This window comes from Pogoniulus pusillus, chromosome 22, assembly GCF_015220805.1.
Source record: "Pogoniulus pusillus isolate bPogPus1 chromosome 22, bPogPus1.pri, whole genome shotgun sequence".
Classification (NCBI taxonomy): Eukaryota; Metazoa; Chordata; class Aves; order Piciformes; family Lybiidae; genus Pogoniulus; species Pogoniulus pusillus.
Genome location: NC_087285.1, coordinates 11,338,975 through 11,360,897, shown reverse-complemented (window position 1 = coordinate 11,360,897; position 21,923 = coordinate 11,338,975). Strand labels below are relative to the sequence as shown.

The 21,923-nt window shown below is 44.4% G+C and overlaps 2 protein-coding genes across 2 annotated transcripts in view; both read right to left on the bottom strand.

Annotated features, from left to right (window-relative positions):
- KDM3B (lysine demethylase 3B) overlaps positions 1-8,855 on the bottom strand; it is a 49,563-nt gene extending 40,708 nt beyond the window's left edge. Inside the window, exon 1 of the mRNA XM_064161721.1 lies at positions 8,579-8,855. Coding sequence (XP_064017791.1) covers positions 8,579-8,749 — 171 coding nt within the window. The 5' untranslated portion in view covers positions 8,750-8,855. The remainder of the gene's footprint in view (positions 1-8,578) is intronic.
- Positions 8,856-14,177: 5,322 nt separating this feature from the next.
- Positions 14,178-21,649, bottom strand: LOC135185193 (C-terminal-binding protein 2). The gene is made up of 9 exons (XM_064161720.1): positions 21,420-21,649; positions 20,672-20,826; positions 20,436-20,580; positions 18,284-18,490; positions 17,484-17,698; positions 16,570-16,700; positions 16,258-16,385; positions 15,544-15,664; positions 14,178-14,446 (listed from the first exon to the last, which is right to left on the bottom strand). Exons 1-9 carry the CDS (start codon positions 21,466-21,468, stop codon positions 14,275-14,277), a joined length of 1,323 nt encoding a protein of 440 aa, XP_064017790.1. The 5' UTR covers positions 21,469-21,649; the 3' UTR covers positions 14,178-14,274.
- Between the last annotated feature and the right edge of the window lie 274 nt (positions 21,650-21,923).

Genomic DNA, 21,923 nt, shown 5'->3' with positions numbered 1-21,923 from the left:
AATTTGGGATCTAACAGCAGCCTCATAGCGCTGTGGCTGCATGGTCGGCATAAGCCTGTTCCACCAGCTGAATCCAAAGCTGCAGTGCTGTGAACATCACACACAGCACCACTTTGTGAGCCATGTCTCAAGCCAAGTATCCCTTGCACTCTGAAATGAATCCAGTAACTGTGGTCTATTTGACACCAGGCAGAGTCAAATATGTTTATCACTATGATTTGCTTTTTAAGAAGAACTTTATTTCAAGAGTGTTTGCATTCCTACAGAAACTTCCTGCCTCAGAGACCTCCTTGCTGTGCAGCCAGAGACAGACTGCCTTTTGAAGCAGCCACCAGCCCCTTTTGTGCACTAAGAACTCATTCATCACTCCCCAAGCCTGTCCTTAAAATGGGACACCTTTCACCCTTAATTTACAGTAAAATTATAATTTCTGAATTTTCTCTGCTACCAGTAATTTGGAATCTTTGAGCTATTGGAAAGCAAATTTCATAGAATAAATTTGGGTTGGAAACATAGTTTTGTCAATTAAGTGCTTTCTGTTATTATTTATTCTAAAATGCAGCTTCAGCTGATGTTTGCCTGTATCCAACTGGCTTCAGTGAAACAAAAGCATGACAATCTCTTTTGACTACTGTTTCTTTCTGAAGCTATTTGGACTTTAAAGGTAATACCTTCTGTTTCACAAAACACAACACCTAGAATTCCAAGTAAACTGTTCATAAATTCAAGTATTCTAGAACCGTTATCAGCAACAGAAAGATGAGGACCTCCAGTTCAGAACTCTGAAGGAAAAGCAAGCCCTCAAATTACAGGTTTGATAACCAAGACTTCTTAAACAATTTGCAACCTATGTGATTGGGAAGTGGCAAACACAACACCTGTATTTAAAAATAATAAAGCAAGAGATTGATAATTATTAGTCTATTAAGACAATACCAGCCTTAATTTGGAGCATAATGCCACATTCTCATCAGCCTGAGAGTACAAAACCAAAGCTATTTTTCTTAAGTAGAAAATTAAACTGTTCTTCAGAAGAATGCCTAAGAAACTCAGCCTCTCTCCAGAATCATGCTCCTCAATGTAATTCAGCATACTAAGCAACTCCAATGAATTAAACTCTTACAGTTACTAATGTGAAATGAACTTGCTGGACATCAAAAAAATCCATGATTTCTCGATGGAAATTCAGAAAGGAATCAAGGGGGTGCCAAACATGCAAAAACCTGACTACACAAGAAAATCTCCGTATCTCTGTGTTTTGCAAACAGGTCATCATCTAATGTAGGTGAGACACTAAAAAGTGAGTCCCGACATAAGTAGTGGCAACAAGGCAGTCAATACTCAGAACAGACTGAAGACTTTTTCCAACTACACATAAGCTTTCAGTAAGTTCAGTTTCAAAATAAAACATAGGAACTGGAGAAGAAATAAATCTGACATTGATTTAAGAGAGAGATTGAGAGAAGGGATATACAGAGATATGGACAAAACCTGACCTCGGATGCTAATGGATTTCCCCAACACGTGGATGCAGGCCCGACCACGTCGAGGTTTCCAGCACTCGGCAAGAGTTCCCTACCAGGCAGGAAAGCAAAAGGGAAGAGAGCCCGAAGGACTTTCCCGTCCCCTTAAATAGAGGATACGCAGGAAAGGGGAGGGAGTAACATGGCTCGGTAATCCCATCCGCGGTCCTAGAGTCCACCTGCCTACCTGTTAACCCTTAAATCACAACATTCATCTAACCAAAAGGAGGTGGCACAAATTGTAAGATGCCAGCAGCTTCTCAAGGAAAGGCATTGTGCAAGTGACTGGAGCCACGAGCACAACGACCACAGGATAGTAACTACGTGGAGGTAGAACTGAATGTTGTTTTGGCTTTGTAATCAGCAGCTGAAACTGGAAGCATTAAGGCTCCTTAGCACTTTAAGGCTATCCAGAGAAGTTACTGTGCAAACAAGTGTATTTCAGGACAACATAAAAAAAAGCTATTCAACAACCAAACACAAATATGATGCACAAACTTTAAAGACAAAGTCTTCCTGAAAAAGACATTTATCCAAACATCTACTTCTGTAAGAGCATGATGTGGCTATATAGAAATATTTTTGAATCAGCCTGGAAGCTGGTTAAAAAAAGTGGGAGCTCTGTGAAAAACGCAAACACATGGAGGCAACATGGAGAAGGCAAAATATGTGCATGAAAAGCCCTAGAAATGTCAAAAATCACAAGACAGACTTTGAAGGAAGGAAAAAAAATGGTGAGTCTAATTAATAATCACTGAAGCACAGAACAAGATCAGCCAAAAGAAAACAGCTACTCAGCACACAGAACTCAACCAAGGAAAACGCACATACATACTACATGCAGAAGCTTGTTTCTCTACAGGGAAAAAAAATACAAGAAAAAAAGGGAAAGAAGCCTTGTACCTTAAGAAGTTAAATTACAAAACAGATTTTGTAAGTAGTCACTGTATTAAGACACCGGTCTACCTTTGCAATCAATGTCTAGGAAACCGACTGCCAACAAAAGAGATGCAAAACAGTAGTAAATGAAGACAAAAAAAACCCAAACAACTTTGTCATAATCACTTGCATTTCAAGCAGAAGTTGCTCCACATCCACAAGTCCATGTGTTTTCACCTCCTATGAAACACTCAGTCTTCCATTTGAAACCTGACAGAAAACAGTATGCAACTGCTAGTATTCCACAGGAATTCCTGCATCAGGCAGCGCCCTGCAGTCACACCTAGAAGCATAAACAAACAAAAGAAACCTTTCAAACTTCTAGTATCTCCACCGAAAACAGACAGTACGGTAACACAAAAATCCTCTGAATGACAAAACAGGCTCTGGTAGCTCAAAACCCTTATCAGTCCTGGCACTGAACTGCCTCATTACAAATGCATGGTTCAGTCTTTCTGTTCTGTTTCACTGCCACACATATAACAGCCTCAGAGGACATACCAACAAATGTGCCAAGCTTGGGACCTAAAATATCATTATAAACACTAGAATTCAGCTTGCTTAAACTTTACTCTGTTTGCACAGCTCTGATTAACCTATTGCTTTCTGTAACCCTAACTAAAAATGCAGTTAAATGAAGTGACAATGTAGTCACCAAGGAGATCATAAAACATATGATTTATACTTTCCCAGCTTATGGCATCTGGTAAAAAACAAATCCTTTACATACCATGTCAACACTGTCCACCTAAGAAAATTAACTGCCAAAGGAAAAATATACTCTGTCTTGACAATGATGGGAAAAAAAAATCTTAAGGCCTTGCAAATGTATTTTCTTCCTAGCGGTTTTTTTTCCTTGTTTCTGTTCTTATTCTTCAACACTACAATGTTCAAAGAAGGTCAGAACAGATAATTTCGATGAAATTTCTAAATCTCTCTTCTGCCCGTTATTTGTGTAGAACATTCAACTTCTTCAAAGGCAAAGTCTGACCTGCAAATACAAACACTTAAAAGGAACTTCCTTCGGACAGACTGCCAATACACAGTAACTTTACAGCTTTCACTTGCAAAAGTTGGATGTGTAAGCTCCTATTAATATACAAGAATACTACAATTTTTCATTTTGCTTATACCAGTATAAACAAACCTAACAAATATAAATAAGGAATCTCTTACCAGAGTTAACCTGAGTATACATTTTAAGCAGTAAGCCTATTTGAGCAGCAATTTTCCAAAGTCAAACAGCCACGGTTCACTGAGTCTGAACTACAGAAGCTGGAATCTTTGGTTCTACAGCAACAAACACCACGTGGGAGGAGGAAGAGACCAACCCTCCAAAGTCAACGTACTATTTACAAGTCAAAGAGCTCTATGAGCATCCACTATCAGATGAGTAAAAACTTATTTTATAGCCCTTCACAGATGCAAACATATAGCAGGCATGCTGTGTGTGATTTTACTGCGTGAACTCCCAATTAGCAATTCTGACTCTTTCCACAGCTGTATAGCGATACCCATACCTGACCAGTGCAAGAGTCCACAGGGCAGAATAAGGGTACTAGGTGGATCTTTCACCTTGCCCGGTATACCCGTTCTTCCATTGACATAAATGAAAAATAGTCTGACTGTTCTACTCAAGGCACATTTCTCCTCGAGGTTCACCTTCCCAATGCAGAGCTTCCATATTTCTACCTAGACCTCCCCAAATATTTTTATTCTTCAAAAGTCCAACAGGTTTGAAGTGTTTTGAAATAGCTGCAGATGCACAGACCGGCATAGCAAATTCCTAAAATACCAGAAACACTGCACAAATGCCATGTAGGCACAGCAGACTTTCAAAGGGGCATTTCTGTAATCCCCAGGAGTAAGCATTTCAACTGAAACGCCTGCACATGAATAGTAATTGCTACCGGGTATCAATAAACTGTAACAAACATCCTCAAATAAGCAAGAAGGGAGAGAAAAAGGACAGGAACTCTAAGTGTCTTGGATAGCATAAACATGGAAACTTGGAAGCCAGCAGGGCGAAGAGCAGCAGACAGAGAATCAGTGCTGTGCAAGGACAGCTCTGCAAAGAGTTTAACTAGACAAATGCATGCATGCTCACAAGCCTCTCATACGGTGACACACATTTTCTTAGTTACAGAATCACAGAATATTACTTGGAAGAGACCTCGAAGACCAAAGGGTCAACACTAAACCACCGTCCTTAGCCATCAGGTTCACACACCACTTAAACGCTTCCAGGAATGTTGACTCCATCATTGCCCCAGGCAGAGCATTCCAACGTTTGAGAACCTTTTCAGTGAAGAAGTATTTCCCAATATCTAGTTTTTAACCCCTCCCAGGCATGGCTTGTAGCCATTTCCTCTGGGCCCATCACTTTGACATCTGGGAGAAAAGGCTGTCCTCCTCCTTATTCCAACCTTCCTTTAAGTAACTTCAAGTTATTTTGAAGGAAAAGTCCTTCACCTTCCAGTCCCACTGCCAACTCTGATAACCAACCTCATTGCTGAGATCAGTCATACCAACTCCTTTCGCAGCCACCACCTGCTCTGCTCCTTACTATTTGGTACACAACACAGGAAGGCCAGAGATGGCACAAGACTGGGAGGTCTCATCATCTTGAGTCTCCATTCATCTGTAACTTGATAATCACTTCAGATCCACCAAGATCTGCCAAGAATTATCAAAGTCACGCTAAGCTTCCCCTCCTGCAATCACACTGCCTAAGAAGACAAGATTTTTTTTAGATTTTTATTTAATAAACCATATGAACTTATATCTACACAAACTATCAGAGGTCTTCCATCCTATTCACATCATCCCTGTTCCTGGCATATCAGTAGTATAAACGGACATAGAATCCATCACTACCCTACTGAGCCCTAAGCAAGATGATCATCAGAGACATCACTCACTGTACAAATGCAAATTTTTCAGTGTGGATGTCTGTCTTTCACACGTGGGAAGACAGAAAGGCTGTCAGGAAGAAAAAAAAAGGCAAACCCGTGGCAGAACTCGGATTCACAGCGCTTTGTACTTGGGCCACCCCCAAAGCATCAGAGAGCAAGTGAAAAAAAGGTATGGCCACTAATTTTGCAGTCATCTGTCCTCTGCATTTGACAAAAAACACTGAAGATGTGCCCACTGGTCTGACCAACACCCAGCCAGCAGCAGCAACCTATATTGCTTGGGGGATGAGACAACGGCTGCACTACTTTCTTGTGGTCCATTCCATTAGTGCTCTTTCAAAATGCAGATGCATGCAAGCGTTCTCATAGAAGGTATGGGACCATGGTCAAACTCTGCAGGACAGAAGAAAATGAAGATGGCACAGAAAGAAATCTGTAAAGAAAGTAACCTGGATGTCCCACATACAAACCCCAGCTTGTTGTGAACCTTCCCACTACATCCACAATACCCTGGTTTCAACTGCCTGCCGAAAAGTCTTGCTACATCTACTGTAGTTTGAAAGCCTCTACTAACTGCCTATTCAGTCCTAACCCAAAATTCTGACAGACACATATGCCCAGCTAGCAAGACTCTCCACACACGCTATCCCAAGCAGACTGTACATACACATTTTCTCCCGTTCTTCTCTACTACCATTATGACTTCAGTAGCACCTTACAACTAACCAAGTGCACATGAATCTACATCAAGTTTGTAAGGTTCCAGCATCCCTCTCCAGACAGTATGTCCTTTTCCAGTGTGACCTAGTTAGAAAGAACTAATTTGAAATACCCTGACAATTATGGTTAACTCAAGCAGTTCTGATACTTGTAAAGTAAGTTAAGCTTATTTCACTGTTCAGGTTGTCTCTAAGTTTCACTTACATTCAATGACATCCCTTATGCATGATATACTAGACTACTGGCTATTTTCTTAAAATGGGTAGTAGCTATGTCCTGTGTAAATGAAAATGCCTTCAGAACACATTCAGTTCTCTCTGCTGAATACTATAGGAAACCAATAAAAACTCAGACAAAAAAAAAAACAAAAAAAAACACAAAACAAGACTTGTGAGATGTAACTTACTATCCATAAAGCTGGGGGACAGAGCTCTAACGCAACCCTTTCCTATCATGTATGAAAAGAAGCAAAACAATCCTACTCAAAACACCTTGTATTTCAGGCCTCCTAAGCTTCCACTGTATCTGTACAGCTCGTCCATGCATTACAAGACATCTCATACATTTCTGCTCCCCACATAAACAAAAGCAGTACCTGCCCTGAATATTACACACTGAGCTACTCTACCATTATCACCTAACGTACCTTTTTACAATACTAGGGTGGTACTGAGCTACTGACAGGTCTTTTAGATTCTGACCTAATAGGTATTTTGACAAAAAAGGAACAAGATCTGTTTCTAGTTAGAAGGGGCAAAGCTGTTTTCTAACAGCATGGTTTTTCCTGAGGAACTCTTCTAGGTGGTAGGATTCACCATTACGTATATTTTTTGTGGACTAAGCAGCACATTCTGTCAGAGTAAAAATATTTAAGAACTGCTCTCTGTAACCAAATTTGTAGAGGAAAAAACCCAAAACCTTTCCAGAGTCTCTACTCCACCAGAAAAAGTAAGTGACCTACATTTTCAGCTTAAAGGAAAAAAAAAAAACACCCACAAAAACACAATCAACCCCCCAAAAGCTATTTTAGTTGCTTTCTGAAATGCTTTAGTTCTAAACTTCTTGTGTACTTCTGAGTTTTTGTCCTTGGAGAGATTTTGGTATTCAGATGCAGTTTTGTATTTCTAAAAGCCCAAAGTCAGACTATGAGCTACTAAGTAAAAGCATCTCTACAGGACCCCATAAGAAAGCAGACTAAAGTAATCCAAAAAGGTATAATATTTTCTTCTAGCCTGTTTCAGACTCGGTTCACATTTTTACTTTACTCTAGACAAGGATTTCCTAGACTGCAGTTTACCACTTGCTGCTAACTTAACACTTCTTTGGAGAGAATGAGTTTAAAAATAACTATTTTTCTGATAGTACGTTGTTACAATTGCCACAGTTGTATTTGTTACGCATGGAAGGTTACATGGCACCACTAAATACTGTACATCAAAGAACTCTGAAAACAGCCTGCCTCGATTCTTTGACATGGTTCACATTTAAGAGTCCTTGTGCAAATCCGGAGAACACACTGTTCAGAGACAGTTGTATCACTGTAACTGTGCTAAGTCAAAGGAACCGGAGCAAGTGCTGAAATGCTAAAGGAAGATAACAAATCCGACACAACAGAAAACCAAAACCCTGTGTTTCCCACGATTATCAAGCACTGAACCCGAGTTTCATTTTGTTAGGATAATCTAACAGGTGTCACATGGTTAGACGGCAACGGCCAACCAGGAAACAAGGGACTCCCTTTTACTGGGCAGAGATTCACCAAAAGAAAACCCCAAACAACCAAAAAACCCACAACGCTCCGCCAGTCCTTCCACCAAATCAGGCACACCAAAAATTCATTACATCACACTCACATTTGGGATGGATGATTCCATAGCGCAAGAGTACTGATGACACATATGTCAAACGCAACAAAATCAAGAAAAAAAATAAATCAGCAACTCTCGCTCAAATTTAGTCCTTCAAGCAAGGAGCATCATTCAAGGCTGATGGAGAGCATTTAACATCTCGGGGCAAAAGACCCCACCGAAATCACCACTCACAAGTTACACACATACGTAACAGCGTCGGAAAGCAGGCACGGCCCAGTCGCGTGTTTCACACATTTGCTCCTTCCTACCACCGCACCCGAGACCGAGGCTGCGGGACACTCTCCGCCTCCAAGAGGTGCAAGCCCCCGCAGGACCGCTTTGCCACTGCGCTCGCCGCAGGCCGGCCCCGCCATTTCTCGGCCCGGGGCGCGCCCCGGCAAGCCCAGCGGGGACTGACGGGCAGCGCGTCCCAGGAAAGCCGCGGGTCTCCAGCGCAGCGATATCGCGACCCCGGCCTCGCCGCCTCGCCCCACCGCAGCCCTGCCCGACAGCGGCCCACGCCGGCGGCGGGAGGCCCCGGCCCATGCGGGCGGCCCGACCCGCGGCGTCCCTACCCGCGGCTCTCCGTCGCCACAGCCCGCCCTCCACTCCCCCTCCACCGGAGCCTCACCGCTAGGTCCTGGGGCACGGCTCCGCTCATGGCCCGCACCGTGCCGCTCCTCCAGGCCCGGGAGGGAAGCGCAGGCCCTGGCTCCGGCCCCATCGCCTCGCCTTCGCCCGGCCCTGTCGCCAGCAGCAGCAGGAGCCGCTTCCCCACGGGGGAGGCCGCCGCGTCCGCCATCCCCGACGGGCAGGAGCCTCCACCGGCCCAAGCCCACCAGCCGCCGTCGACGCCCCGAAACACCGAGCAAGAGACTGCCCCGCGCTGGGCCTCCGAGCGCCGCCCGCCCCTGTCCCGGCATGCACCGCGCTCGGGCAGCTTCCCCAGCCCCCCCCTCCTCTGCCCCACAATGCTCCGCGCGGCCCCGCCCCGCTCGTTGGGTCCCGCAGCTGCGGGCCGAGGCAGGGTCCCGGAGCGGGCAGCCGGGACAGCCGCGCAGCCCAGGGGAGCCCGAGGCACGGCGGAGGAGCCGGCCAGCGCGGAGGAGCCTGAGCAGAAAGCGTTCCCAGGGCAGGGCCTCTCGTTTGTGCCAAGTTCTGAAATGATCTAAGAAGCCAGGTCGGGTCTGTGTACACTGCGAGGCACACGCAAAACCCAGGACACGGTACTTGGAGAAGCGGGATCCGAGTTGTGGCTTGCACGACTGACACGAGCCGTCGGCCCCAGGACAGTAACAGCTCCTCACAGGTCCAGCTGCTTTGCTTTCCAGTGATCTCGAAAAGGCGTTTATTTTGGCATGTGGCTAAGGTGATTAAATCACAATATTAATGGGATGTGGCCGTCAGGACTGGCTGACACACTGGGACGGTTCCATGCAGAATTGTGCAGTGCCACATATCTGTTCCTTTTCAGCAGATTTGGACTTTATAATCCCACAGTTGTTGCAGGCAACAGCTCTTTTTGCTTGTGCAGTAAAGACACAGGAACAGTGATAGAAACTGGAATGAGGAGCAGAGGCTACGTTACATACCACGACGTGTTGGACACACTTGTGGAAAGATGTTGTACATGTGCTGCTTCTGTGCTCTCTCTCAGTCACATTTGACACTCAACTGGCAACTGGAAAGGCAAGTTGCTTGCTTTCACTTTCTTTTATGCACAATTATTGTGCCAGTAGATAACCACATCCGATCTTTGTTACTGCCTGCTTAAAGAGATGCAATTTATTGTACTGGGAAATGGGTAAGACAGTGCCCAAAATACCAGTTTGTAGCATGTAGCTGTCTTCAGATACATATGTCACATACATATTTCACCCAATTATTGGTACTCTTTGTGGTCTGATTTTAGTCCTGGACAGATTCTAAAACAGATTATTACATTAAGAAATGGTTTAAGAGACTTTTTTTTTTTTTTTTTTTGAAAGCAAGGTCTGTCTTTGGTATTTTCAACAACTACATAGAACCTAAGAACAAACACAAGTGGCATCAAAACAGTCTGTCCTCCTGTGCTGTATAGGATGGGTCAGATCTGATGTACTACATTAGCTTTACTAAGTCACCCACTCTCCTCCTTCCTTTAACAAAACAAAACACACTGAGCCAGTATCTACATGAAACATCACTGAAGGGCAGAAGAGCCATATGGTCTAAGTGACTGCCATGATAAATCCAAGAACACTACTACATTCTTTGAAGAACAACCTTGGCCCTTCTTCAAGCTTCTTTACTGGAACAGTAAGATCAGCTATGCACTAGAAATGCATTAAAGATCACAAGTGTTCCTATGTCCCCTTCCCATTCCACCAGCTCCAAGACTAAACATGGCCAGCATTTCTCATACCCCAGCTCCTGAGCATGGTGCTGGATATTCCAAAAGCACAGAGTACTAGCTAGACAAATAATGACACGATCCACTAGGTGTAAGAAGGTGTTTCTTTGCTGTCACTGGTGACAGACATGAGGATAGGCCATAGAACACAAATTAACCTCTACTTATGAAAACCCAGCCTCTTTTCTACACTAGTTGTTGCAATGACTTTTATTTTATAATAGAAAAAATAGTGTCATAAGCCCATTTTCTCTATTAAGTTCAAACACTTTTTTACTGTAAGCAAGACTGCTGCTGCTGCTGCTGCTTAGACATGTGTATTTAAACCACACAATTTAAAGGCCACAAAACCCAGTTACCACAGTTTCAACTTGAGCCATCACACAAATAATCACCAGGCTACATCCAGAGTTCTCCCTTAACCACCGAAGATAGCTTTTTTTCCAGTCTGCCACTTTCACAGCTGTGATTCACAGTTAATGCTCCAGAAACCAAAAGTCATTTGCCAGAGTGGCTGATCCAGGCAGTGACTCTGGAAAGTCCCACTTCCCCCACGTGAGAAAAGTGCAGCAGACACTTGCCTCCACAGGTTTTCAACCCTCTCCTTCAACACTGTGTCTAAGGCTACCCCTTCCACAGACAGCAGCCAAGTTCTTTGGATAACTTTATTAAAATATATCCAAGAAGTAATCAAACATTTTCTAATGAATCAGGAGAGAACTGAAGTGAGAAAAACATCTGTACAGAGGACAGTGCTGTAAGTTTTTGTTTACATGCTTTATTTCAATGTTTCACAGTTTAGTCATTGTCTACAAAAATATATTTCTGAAACTCTGAGTCCTCTATAAAAAAGCTGGTCAGCAGCAGTGACCCTGACAAACAGAATGTACCTTGGGACAGTGTGAGCACCTCCTGTAAGCAGATTAGTGCAGCAAGGGCACTTCTGCCTCACCCTGGGAGACTTCTGTTCTTTGGGATTAAAGCTCTGCTCTAGTTCTGAAGGAAGGCATTAAAAAAAAACTGAAAACAAACCAACCAAAGAAAAAAACCCTTCCACTTCTGTATACTACTCTAACCTTGGGAGGGAGAGCTGCAAGTCAGTGTATCACACAGGAGAGTGCTAACAAAGGACTTGGCACTCAGGATGGAGAAGACCACAGGGGACCTTAGTACTGGTAAGTTTTGCTTTGAGCTATCTGCTCAGAACAGCCTTTGTCTGGTGATCAACAGGTTCAGTCTATAAGCAGAGGTACAAATGGCATACAAGCAGAATAATCCTGTAAGCATAGAATCCTTCCTTGAGGTCCTGATAAGGGTTCTGTTCATTTGTACCTCCCCATTTTCTGTGGTGGCTTTAATCAAGGGGAAAATTGCCTTCATGTCCAATCACAAGCCTACATGGTGTTGGACAGAACAGAGCCACTATCAGTGCTGTCAGCTTCAACTCCTTGGTACCCAACTCTTAAAAGATCAATTATTTAATTCCTACATTTACTAATCACCAGTATATCTAGCCACCTAAAACAAGAACTCAAGTGTCCCCCAAACGAGATCTTTCCACTGTTCCTCTGCTCAGTTATTTGACTGGTCTACAGAGATACTTGCAGTTAAAAAAAAAATAAAAGAAGAAAAAAATAAGTTGCTGCCTCTTTAAAAAAATAAATCTATCTTGCACTGTGCTCTAGAAGAGATAAGGTCAATGTACTCTGATCCTCTGTATTCACAAAACTTAAAATTAGAAACCCTTTACCACAAAATAATCTCAGACCTGAACCTCTACGCAGAGCAGAATTTTCACCAGCGAAAAAGGAAAGAGTAGTTCTGACAGACTGCTTCCCTAATGTGGTAACAGACAGGATGAGCTCTCACTCCCTGAAAACTTGTCCCCATCTGCCTGTCAGAAGAACAGCTTTCTGAGCTAGTAGCTTGTGAAATTTAGATTTCCTAGAGATTAGAGAACTCAGGAAAGTGCTGCTGGTTATTTTAGGTACAGCTGCAATCAAAGTGCTTCTCAGCTCGAGGCTTTTGTTCAGGAAAAAGTTCTCCTGTAGCTTGTGCCTACCACCAGTCCCAGTCTGATCTGCTAAACCTGAGCAGCTAAGGAGGTATATGAATTATAAGTAGAATCAGCATCATCCATGAAAACACAGAAGCTAAGAACCTTCACCGAGACAAATACCTTACCAAAAAAAGACACTCAGCACTAGAGAACTAATATCATCTCACTAATGCTAAACAGTTAGAGTGTAAAATCTGTAAGAGAACACCTGAAGTTTACTTCTTGCCTATTTTCCTTTCTTGAATTGCTGGGGAGATTGGGGAGGTCACGGAGGAGAAAGGAAGAAATCACTTCACTGCATCAGTAGTAAGCCATTATGTGAAGGCAGTACTAGAGAAAAATTTAAACTCAGGAAAAAAATCTGAAAATTTAGTGACTCTGGAAGATTTCCTCAGCTTCCCAAACCGCAAACAGCCAGAGGTTTCTGCCAACACCTCGAGGTGCTTCCAGCCTGTTCTCAGCTGTTCAACTTCCAGTCACAGACACACAACAGAGGGAAGAATCAAAGGAGGCAGACAAACCCACACACAGGGTATGCCTCTCATATAGCACCTACTTTAATATAGCCACACAACATGAACAAATCAATCAGGAACTGTTACAACTTGCGCACGGAAAGGCTGCAACTGAAGTGTAACAAGATTAAACTAAAGTAGGATTTGGAATTAAGGAAAATGCTCTCCTGTGGAACCTGTTTTGCTGATGACTCCATACCCCTCAAAGAAGCAATTCATACTCCATCACTCAGGAAATGGAGAAAGACTTGAGAGCAACAACTTTGCCTTGGCTTCAGGTGACAAGCTAGGACTGTTCTTTCTCCTTTAGCATAAAAAGGCTTGCTCGTGTGAAAAAATAGCCTTGCCCTGCCCATTATTGGAGATGCAGCATGTTAGCAGAGCTGGAGTAGTCATTTGGTCAACTGTTAAAAGCTGCTTTCTCCATCAGCACAGAGACAAGTGGTGTGGTACCTGCAGTTGATGCAGTTATGCCAAAAATGATAATACAAATCTGTAAGACACATGTTAGATTTCAAACATGATCGATACCTTGTGGATAAACGCCACCATCATCCTGCAAGGTACATGTGTGTGCAACCAGCAACTGAAACTGCGAGTTATTGCTACTTGCTGTCTCCCAGTGCAAGTTTTTCCCCATTTCTCCATTCTCTTGCCTTCTCTGAGTTCCATGGACACACTGGATGACGTTTTAGTCTCTTCCAAATTACTGACAAGGGTGACTTTGAGACTTAACTTCAAGCCTAGTACTGCACAGACAAAACTTTGCATTGTCAAGGACTAGCAATGCCTGCACTCTGTCTGTCACCAGAGGAAACCTTAACTGAAACAAGCCAAGTAAGACATACTGCTGAGCCTAGGCTGTATCCTACCAAGGGCATAAAGGCAAGTCACAACTTCTCCAATATTCTTCTATTATTCCCCATGGCTACACTTAAAAGAGAGGTTCAGCCAAATAAAGTTTAAGCTATAAGTCACATAAGAAGTGTGCATTGAAGTCTGGCCTTAGGAACACCAAGGACCATCCCTGATCAGCAGCTTCACTGCTCTTTTCCAGTGCACAAGACAGTTCCCTGTCACAGATGACCGAGGCAGAAACATGGGAAAACTCATTTGTTAAACCAGGTATTTCCAAGGGAAGGCAAGGTCACTGCTGCCCTGCCCCAGAGAAGGAGAAAGAGTCGACAGATTGAAACTAAAGCATTAGAAAAGAAAGGCAAGAGCTAAAGTTTGCCGGTCATGAAATGCATTCTCCCATCCTGAAGGAATGGGAAGCAGTCTCTGTAGGGTGTTAAAGCAGGTCCTAGGAGGAGATACCCTCCTACTTTTTTCTGCTGCCAGAGGAGAGGATAAAGATGCTGCTATTGGTCAGCAGGAATCTCTCTGTCTGCATCCAGTTTGCTTGTCTCTCCTGGGGAAGGGGTACGTGGTGCAGAGTGAGAAACAGGAGGGATCCCATGAGCTACAATCCCCTCCACTACTGGTGGTTCTGGTAGCCCAGGGGTGGCTACTCCCACTACTCCTGGAGGAAACCTAAAACCAACAGAAATATAGAAATTACAAGCTTGTCCAACAGTTATGCAAGGCAAAAGAAGTTGTTTCCTGAGACACCCACTGAATACAAATCCCTCTTTCTAACAGAAAGACTCTGAGACAGAAGACAGGGAAAGCATCCAGAACTGAGAAGTAGCAGCTCTGTACCCAGTACCAAAGGACATAATTTCTCATACAGTCTCAGGTCATGTACTGAGTGTTTCAAACACAGGCAGAAGGTTATGTGCAGTGGAAAACAGCATGAGGCACTGTATGAAGATACCCTGAAGGGCTGAAAGTTCCCTCCCCATCTGCAGGAATGCAAGCTGCCAGTTATCCTTCACTGGGCTCCAAGACAGAAAAAGGAGCTGAATTAATTTAACAGATAGATGCAAGACACAAAACAGGAGAGAGATATTCATGCACTGCTAATGAACTACTTTTCTATTACTTCCATCCTGCCTCTCTGTTCTTTCTCCATAAATATATCTGCACCTCTGTAGATATCTCAGAGAAGGGAAGAGAATATATTTCCTACTTTGCAGACGGGAGGAAAACAGAAGGGAAGCAACCTCCTCACAATGACTTGGCAGGTCTCTAACAGACAAATGCACTGAAACACATCCTGTTCAGGCCACTGGCCAAACCCAGCAGTCATCTCTTTGCTGGAATTAGATAATGATATGGTCCCTTCCAGTAGGTCCATATTTCTTCCTTCTAATAGTCCATATTTGGGCTACAGGTAAGAACTGCATTTTGTTTATGTAGCCCTAATGATAGGCACAACTTTTAAGATCCAGACCTCTCTTCAGGCACCCAGAAGACTACTTTATATTAAGATATCTCTTGAGATCTTGTAAAGACTTGGACAGTATGCAGATGTAATTAAATATGACCAGGGAAATGTTAAATCCCAGAACATCTTTCGAAGTGCTGCTGTTAAGTTTCCAGAAAGAGCTCATATACAGATCATATAAGAACAGAAACATTATTTGCTTGCAGGTACAAGCAGTTCTCAAACTCAAAGAGGGATGTTAGCCTTCTCCAGCAAGAGGATCAGCTTGGAAACAGTAACTTGGATAGCCTACATATCTCACCTGTAAGCTGCAGCTCCATTGAGTTCTGGGTGGACAGTTGCAGGATCAATACTGGACCACTGAGCTGCTAACAGCAAGTACTCCTTATTAACACAGTTCCTCAAAGCATCAGGTATGTGACCTGCAAGAGCACCAAGAATGACAAAAACCAGGACACAAGCAAGAGGGGCTCACTCCAAGCATTTATAAATGAAAGCTGAGAAGAAACACACATCTTTTCTGTCAACCTCCACACGGTAACACTGGGCAGGGGACAACTGAGCAACTAGTTGCTGGAGAAGACAAGACACATTCCTGTGTGATCTGGTATAGTTGATCCTGCTGTGGCAGGGGGGTTGGACTAGATGATTTTTTGAGGTCCCTTCCAGCCCTTAACATTCTGTGATCTTACGATAATTATTTGCTACAAACTGCAACTGCCAGGCCTCACTTTGCTCAAGAGACAACATGTAGTACTCCAGAAAAAAAGGTGTGCAGTGTAACTGCCAAAGTAATTACTGGAAAGGATTTGGTACAAGCTTTTCCCAGGAGGAAAAGTGTGACTCCAGCAATAGTAACAAGATTCTCAGAAGGCAAAGAGGCATCTATTCAACTTACTCTCCAGTTCCAGAAACCAGTTAGTGAGTCCACGAACAATCAGCATCATCCTTGCAGTGAACTAAGAAAAGAACACTAGTTTCAGCAGCAGCTGTAGAGCACAGACTTCCTCATTACCTGTAATAGCTCTGCGGATCTCCTTAGCTGCATCTTCTCTGGATTCAATGGAAGCCTGCTCGCTATACCAGGCAGTGTGAGGAGTGCAGATCACATTGGGAGCATCTTTTAAGGGTCCCTGAGCAAAGCTGTGAGGGGAAGGGGAGAGAACGAAAAAAAAAAACAAAACAAAAACCACAACGTGTTTTCTCTCCAGAGTGACAACTTCCTCTGTGTAACAAAAAGAGCCAAAAAAACCCTTAAAAAAAAAAAATCAATCATCCAGTGTAGGCAAGTGACAGGATGGCAGCAGGCATGCAGGTGCAATGTTACCTGAAAGGCTCAGACTCGTGCACATCCAATGCTGTTCCTCTGATTCTTCCCTCTTTCAAGGCTTGTGCTAAGGCTTTCTCATCTACCAGCCCTCCCCGGGCTGTGTTCACTAAGAAGCAGCCCTGGCGCATCTGGAAGAAGGAAAATATTAAGTGGGTTGAGAATGAGACTTTTCACAGAAGCTAAGTGAATCTTGGGAAGTCTACTGGAAATGAGCAGGTGCCTGAAATGATTAGATGAGGCCTGGACGAACTAGGAGTGCTCTCACTGCAAAGCTAACCACAGGGGAAATGCCTGCAAGCAATGCTCGAGAAATTTGCTTTAAAAAATGAACAAACAAAATCACAAGACAGTAAGGGCAACATTGGAACTCTCAAGTTCTGCACTCCATATTCATCCTACTACATCAAAAAAGAAAAGAGGACATGAATCAGGTATCCAGCTATACAAAACTGGACTACAACATCCAGATACCTCTCAAGAAAGCACTGAAAAGCATTTATGGACTAGTGAAGTTGAGCCCGAGACTGACTTTGCAGTGGGCCTGGGCAGAGAGGCTTTGGCAGAGCTGCGTAAAGAGCCTTACACAGTCTCAGCCACACCACATCTGGCTCTAGCCAAGAGAGTCAATTATGTATTTTAAAGATAACTTGCCATTATTGAATCACCTAAAACGCTCTTTATAAATGAAATTACTTGGCAAAAAGAGCCAGTCCTATTCTTCTCTCAACATGAAATTCTATACAGCACAAAGGACAGGCACCCGGATCCACACGCTCCAGCCTCCAGAGGCAGCAGGAGACACACGACAGAGGCAGCAGGATTCACACACTCTTAGCCTCTGTGAAAGCAGCAGATTCTGTTTGCATTCATTTCCACAGTGCTCTGTGGGGGAAATCAAGCTCCTGCTGCACCTGTTTAATAGTGAAGTCATTGATGAGGTGATGGTTATGTTCATTCAGGCTGCAGTGCAATGTGATGCAATCGCTGTGCATTAGTAGATCCTGCAGGGTTCCTACTCGTTGTAAACCCAAGGATCGCTCCACTCCATCCGGCAGATAGGGGTCATAGAAAATCACGTTGAAGCCAAAGGACTTGGCTCGCAGAGCCACTGCCTGTCCAACTCGGCCTTCACAAAAGAAAACCCACAATCATCAAGGAAAGGTAAAACAAACTTTAAAGACAAGATACTGAGGCAGACTGGGAGCCTACACTGGAGTTTACTTCTAGGGCCTAAGGTACTGCAGCCTTGGAAACCCCTCGGACTGCCACGGGGATCCAGAGGAGGTTATTCAGTGTTGATCCCATATGGCTAATTCTAGTCTTTCCCCATGCAATAGCCAGAGTTTAGCCTAGAAGGAGCTCTGCTTTTCAAACTAAATCTGGACCCTCAGTCAGAGGCAGCAATAACTGATTACAGAACTTGAAGAAGGAATTGGTAGCTTTCAAGTGGCTTTGTTACTGATACAGGAAACAGTCACCGAGATGAGCTGTCTGAATGTTCCGACTCTTCTAGCCATCTGAACATGAAAGAAGTCCCCAGTCCCATGGCATACAGCCAGCTCTCAGACATGTCCAGCATCACAGAACAGGGCACTAGCATTCCTTATGAGTCAGTACGTTTCACAATGAACAGCTGTAAAATTACAACTTTTTCAATCTGTAATTCTTAGGTTCCCAGGAACTTTCCATTCTCACAACTCCCCCCACTTACCTAGTCCAATGATGCCCAAAGTCTCCCCACGGATACGCACAGCGCCTCCAGCCACCTCTCGAATCTGCTCTACACTGGCAGCTCGGTTCCCTTCCCGCATGGCCTGATGCAGCCAAGTAACACGGCGATAGAGGTTCAAGATGTGGCAGAGGGTAGAGTCAGCAGTCTCCTCTACTGAGGAGGAGGGGATGTTGCAAACTGCAATGCCTACAAAGCCATAGAGGTCATATAAGATTTTTAGCATTACAAGGCTAAACCAACATTAGAGCTCTTCAGGCTGAAGTTCTGAAAGGTAATTCAATGTTCCAGAATTCCTCCTGCCAAGAAACATAGGATTCATCTCAGAAGCTCATTTGACAGCAACACAGATGTGACCAGCCAGCCTTTTTTAATCATTCCTTCCTTGTAAATATTCATCTGATTGACACATCCACTAGAAGAAAAAAAAATAAACAAAACAACCCAAAATAACAGACTTAAATGAGAAAACTGGGTCACACAAGTGATGCAAGAAGCTGACTGGTTTAGATCTGCATCTTAAAAGATGCACTTGAACCAGAGATACTTCTGACAGATTAACTGGCAGACTGCAGAAGAATTAAGGCAGATGGTGGTGCTCTTTCATGCCTCACAGTCCAGATGCTCACTGCAAGCATCATCTTCCCCAGGAGCAATAGTAACTAACTCATTTAACACAGAGAAAAGCCATAGGAGCCCTTCTAAATCTATTTGAAGTTAGACTTAAAAATAATTCCCACTCTAGAATAACACACAGCCACAAGGGACCATAAACCCCCTGGCTAGAATTATCAGGTAAGTTACTATTGCAAACAGAGTTAAAGTGCTTGAACACAAATTACTGTCAAGAATAGGAAAGGTGGAATACTGCTGCAAAATCTCCTGAACAGTCTGAGGTTGTATTTTTTTAAAAAGGGGGTGGGAAGTGGAGAAGGCTGGCAAGATATCACTTCATTGCTCCTATCCTTCATTTGACAAATCAGCCAAGAAGTAAAAATAACTAGATTAAAAAAGGGCACTTGCCAAATCAAGGAAACTCTTCCTCCCCAGAAGCTCACCTCTATCTAAAACTAGTAATAAAATCTAGGCAATGGCTGAAGGCACATAAAATTCAGCAATGAGAAGCCTATTACAAAGGAGATATTAAACTAAACTCAGACCAGAGAGAGGACTTGGAGAACAATGGCCACACAATCCCAGATATCTTACTCCTTTTGTCTGTCAAATCCTTTGCAATTGCACCATGTCATACAGATGACCCGGAGGACAGAAGGAGAGATAGGAAAACCTAACTTCTTTTAATCTTACTGGCTACCATCTCATTCAACTTCAGACAAGACACATGCATTCACCTCTTCTGCAGCTAGACAAAAATGTGTTTACATGCAATACTATGCCTAAATGTAAGAAAACACGAACACACACACACACACACACACACACACCAGCTCTTGGGCCTGATTTGAAGATTCAGAACACATAAGGAACAGTATCTTACCTCAGAATGAATTTCTGGCTAAGCAAGAAAATAATCATTAATTATCAACAAAAAAAACCCCACAATCTGGCCGTGCATAAGAGTTGTCACACTATCACTCCAAAGGAAAAGTGGTGAGCAGCAGTCTGATGGTAAACAAACTGATCCATTTCTCCCCAAGCTAATGAGTGTGGAGGGGAAAGGCAACAGCTCTGAATCTGGATTTATCAAAGATATGGATGGTGACTTTAAGTAGAGAACCCTAAGAGCTCCAAACTCAGCTCAAAAATGTAATGGCTGGATGAGAACTAAAAACATTGCTAGGAGCTCCACAGAGTTGAATCATTCAGATGAGAAGGCTCTTTAGACCCAGTTCAAGCACTAGACAAATATATGACAGCTAAACACTATATCTGGGTTTCTGAAACCCAAACAACGACATCTACACTGACACCAAAGCAAAGCAATCCAAGAATCTTTCTTGCAAGCCACCTACCAGCTTTGATGCCGGTCAGCTGGTCAGAGACCTGATATTAAAGAGCTCCAAATCTTTTTGAACAAAAGGCGTTAAATGCACTCAGCTATAAAACAAAAACATTCACAGTGCTCCACCTCACATTCAGTTCTGAGCACAACAAAGTCCTAACGGTGTCATACCTAATTCTGCTGCAGATTTGATGTCAACATTGTCATAGCCACTGCCAATACGCACAATGACCCTGAGGGCTTTGAATTTTTCCAGATCCTGACGAGAAAGTGTAATGGTGTGATACATCAGAGCTCCTACTGCCTCATTCAGCACCTACAACAAAAGCAGTTCAAATCAGTCTCTGCTTTGTGTACTCTAAGAGGCAGAGATCTATGTCTGAATGCTTGCATGGTATCTTGCCCACCTTTTCATGGATTTCCTGAGTTGACTGAGCATCACAAAATGCCACTGTAGCAACATCCTTCAAGATGGGCATCTCCACAGTGCAATCTCGTCCATCCAGGAGTGCAACCAGTGGCCGTGCTGGCATTGGGCCATTCACAATAGGAGGCCGTATGCCTATTAAGAAATTCATTAGGAGTGATTATATTAAGAGCAGAATTCTGGAACCCTCATTTGCTAGTCCAAGAAGTCACTAGGTTCTGATAAGAATTACGTTATTTAGGATGAGTCTAGTCAAAGCAAAAAAAATAAACTGGTACTAACATAAGTAATTTAAGGTAGGAAAAAAAACAACAAATCAACGCTCTACATAAAAAAGCACTCCATATATAAAGAATAATAAAACGTATTGTCAATAACGAGGTGATCTACGCACAAGCATGTCATCGTACTCTAGGCTCCCGAAGACACATATAAAGCCACTTCTGGCCTAGTCCCCATTAACCCGGCCACCTCCCACCTCAGTTCGCCAAGGCTCCAAGTCTGTTTCCTCCTCAAGCGAGCAGAGAGCCCGTAGTCCGTGCGGTCTGTGACAGCCACTAGCAGCCGCCGCTTTCCAGGAGGACGGGGCGGGGACGCTGGGTGGAAGCCCACCCGCAGGCAGTGGGACCCAAAGCAGCCGCCGGCAGGTGCGCGGTCCCCACCACTCGGGCCTCCGGCCGCTGCCGGGCGTGGCCCCACGCGGCGCCGGGACGTCCACCCCGCCTCACCTTCGCAGATCCGGTCCAGCCGCTGCCGCTTCACTTTGTGCCGGTCCATGGGCCGCGCCTGCCCCTCAGAGCTGCGGAGGGACACTCCGTCACTCGCCACCGCCGGCTCCCGCCGCCCGCGCAGACGCGCCTGCCGCCGGGAGGAAGCGGAAGGGCTGGGCCGTGCTCCCGCGGCTAAGCGGCGCAGCCGCCACAGAGGCGCCGCAGCTCGGGCAGCCTCCCGCTTCCGCTTCCGCCCGCGCCGCTGCCGCTCCGAGACGCCCCACAAGCCTCTGCGGAGGAGGCGCTGAGTGTGGTCCCGGAGTAACGTGGGGCGAGGCGGAGCGGAGACGAATGGGCTTCCGCTGCTCCGGCCACTCTCGGTCTTGGTGCGAGCAGCTGACCCCTAGTTCTCGGTCATAGCCCGCTCCGGGCCGTACGGGCCTTACGGGTGCGGTGTGCGCCAGAAACTTGCGCTGAGAGTCGCCCGGCAGCGAGGAAGTACGAAGGACCGAGCGCCGCGCA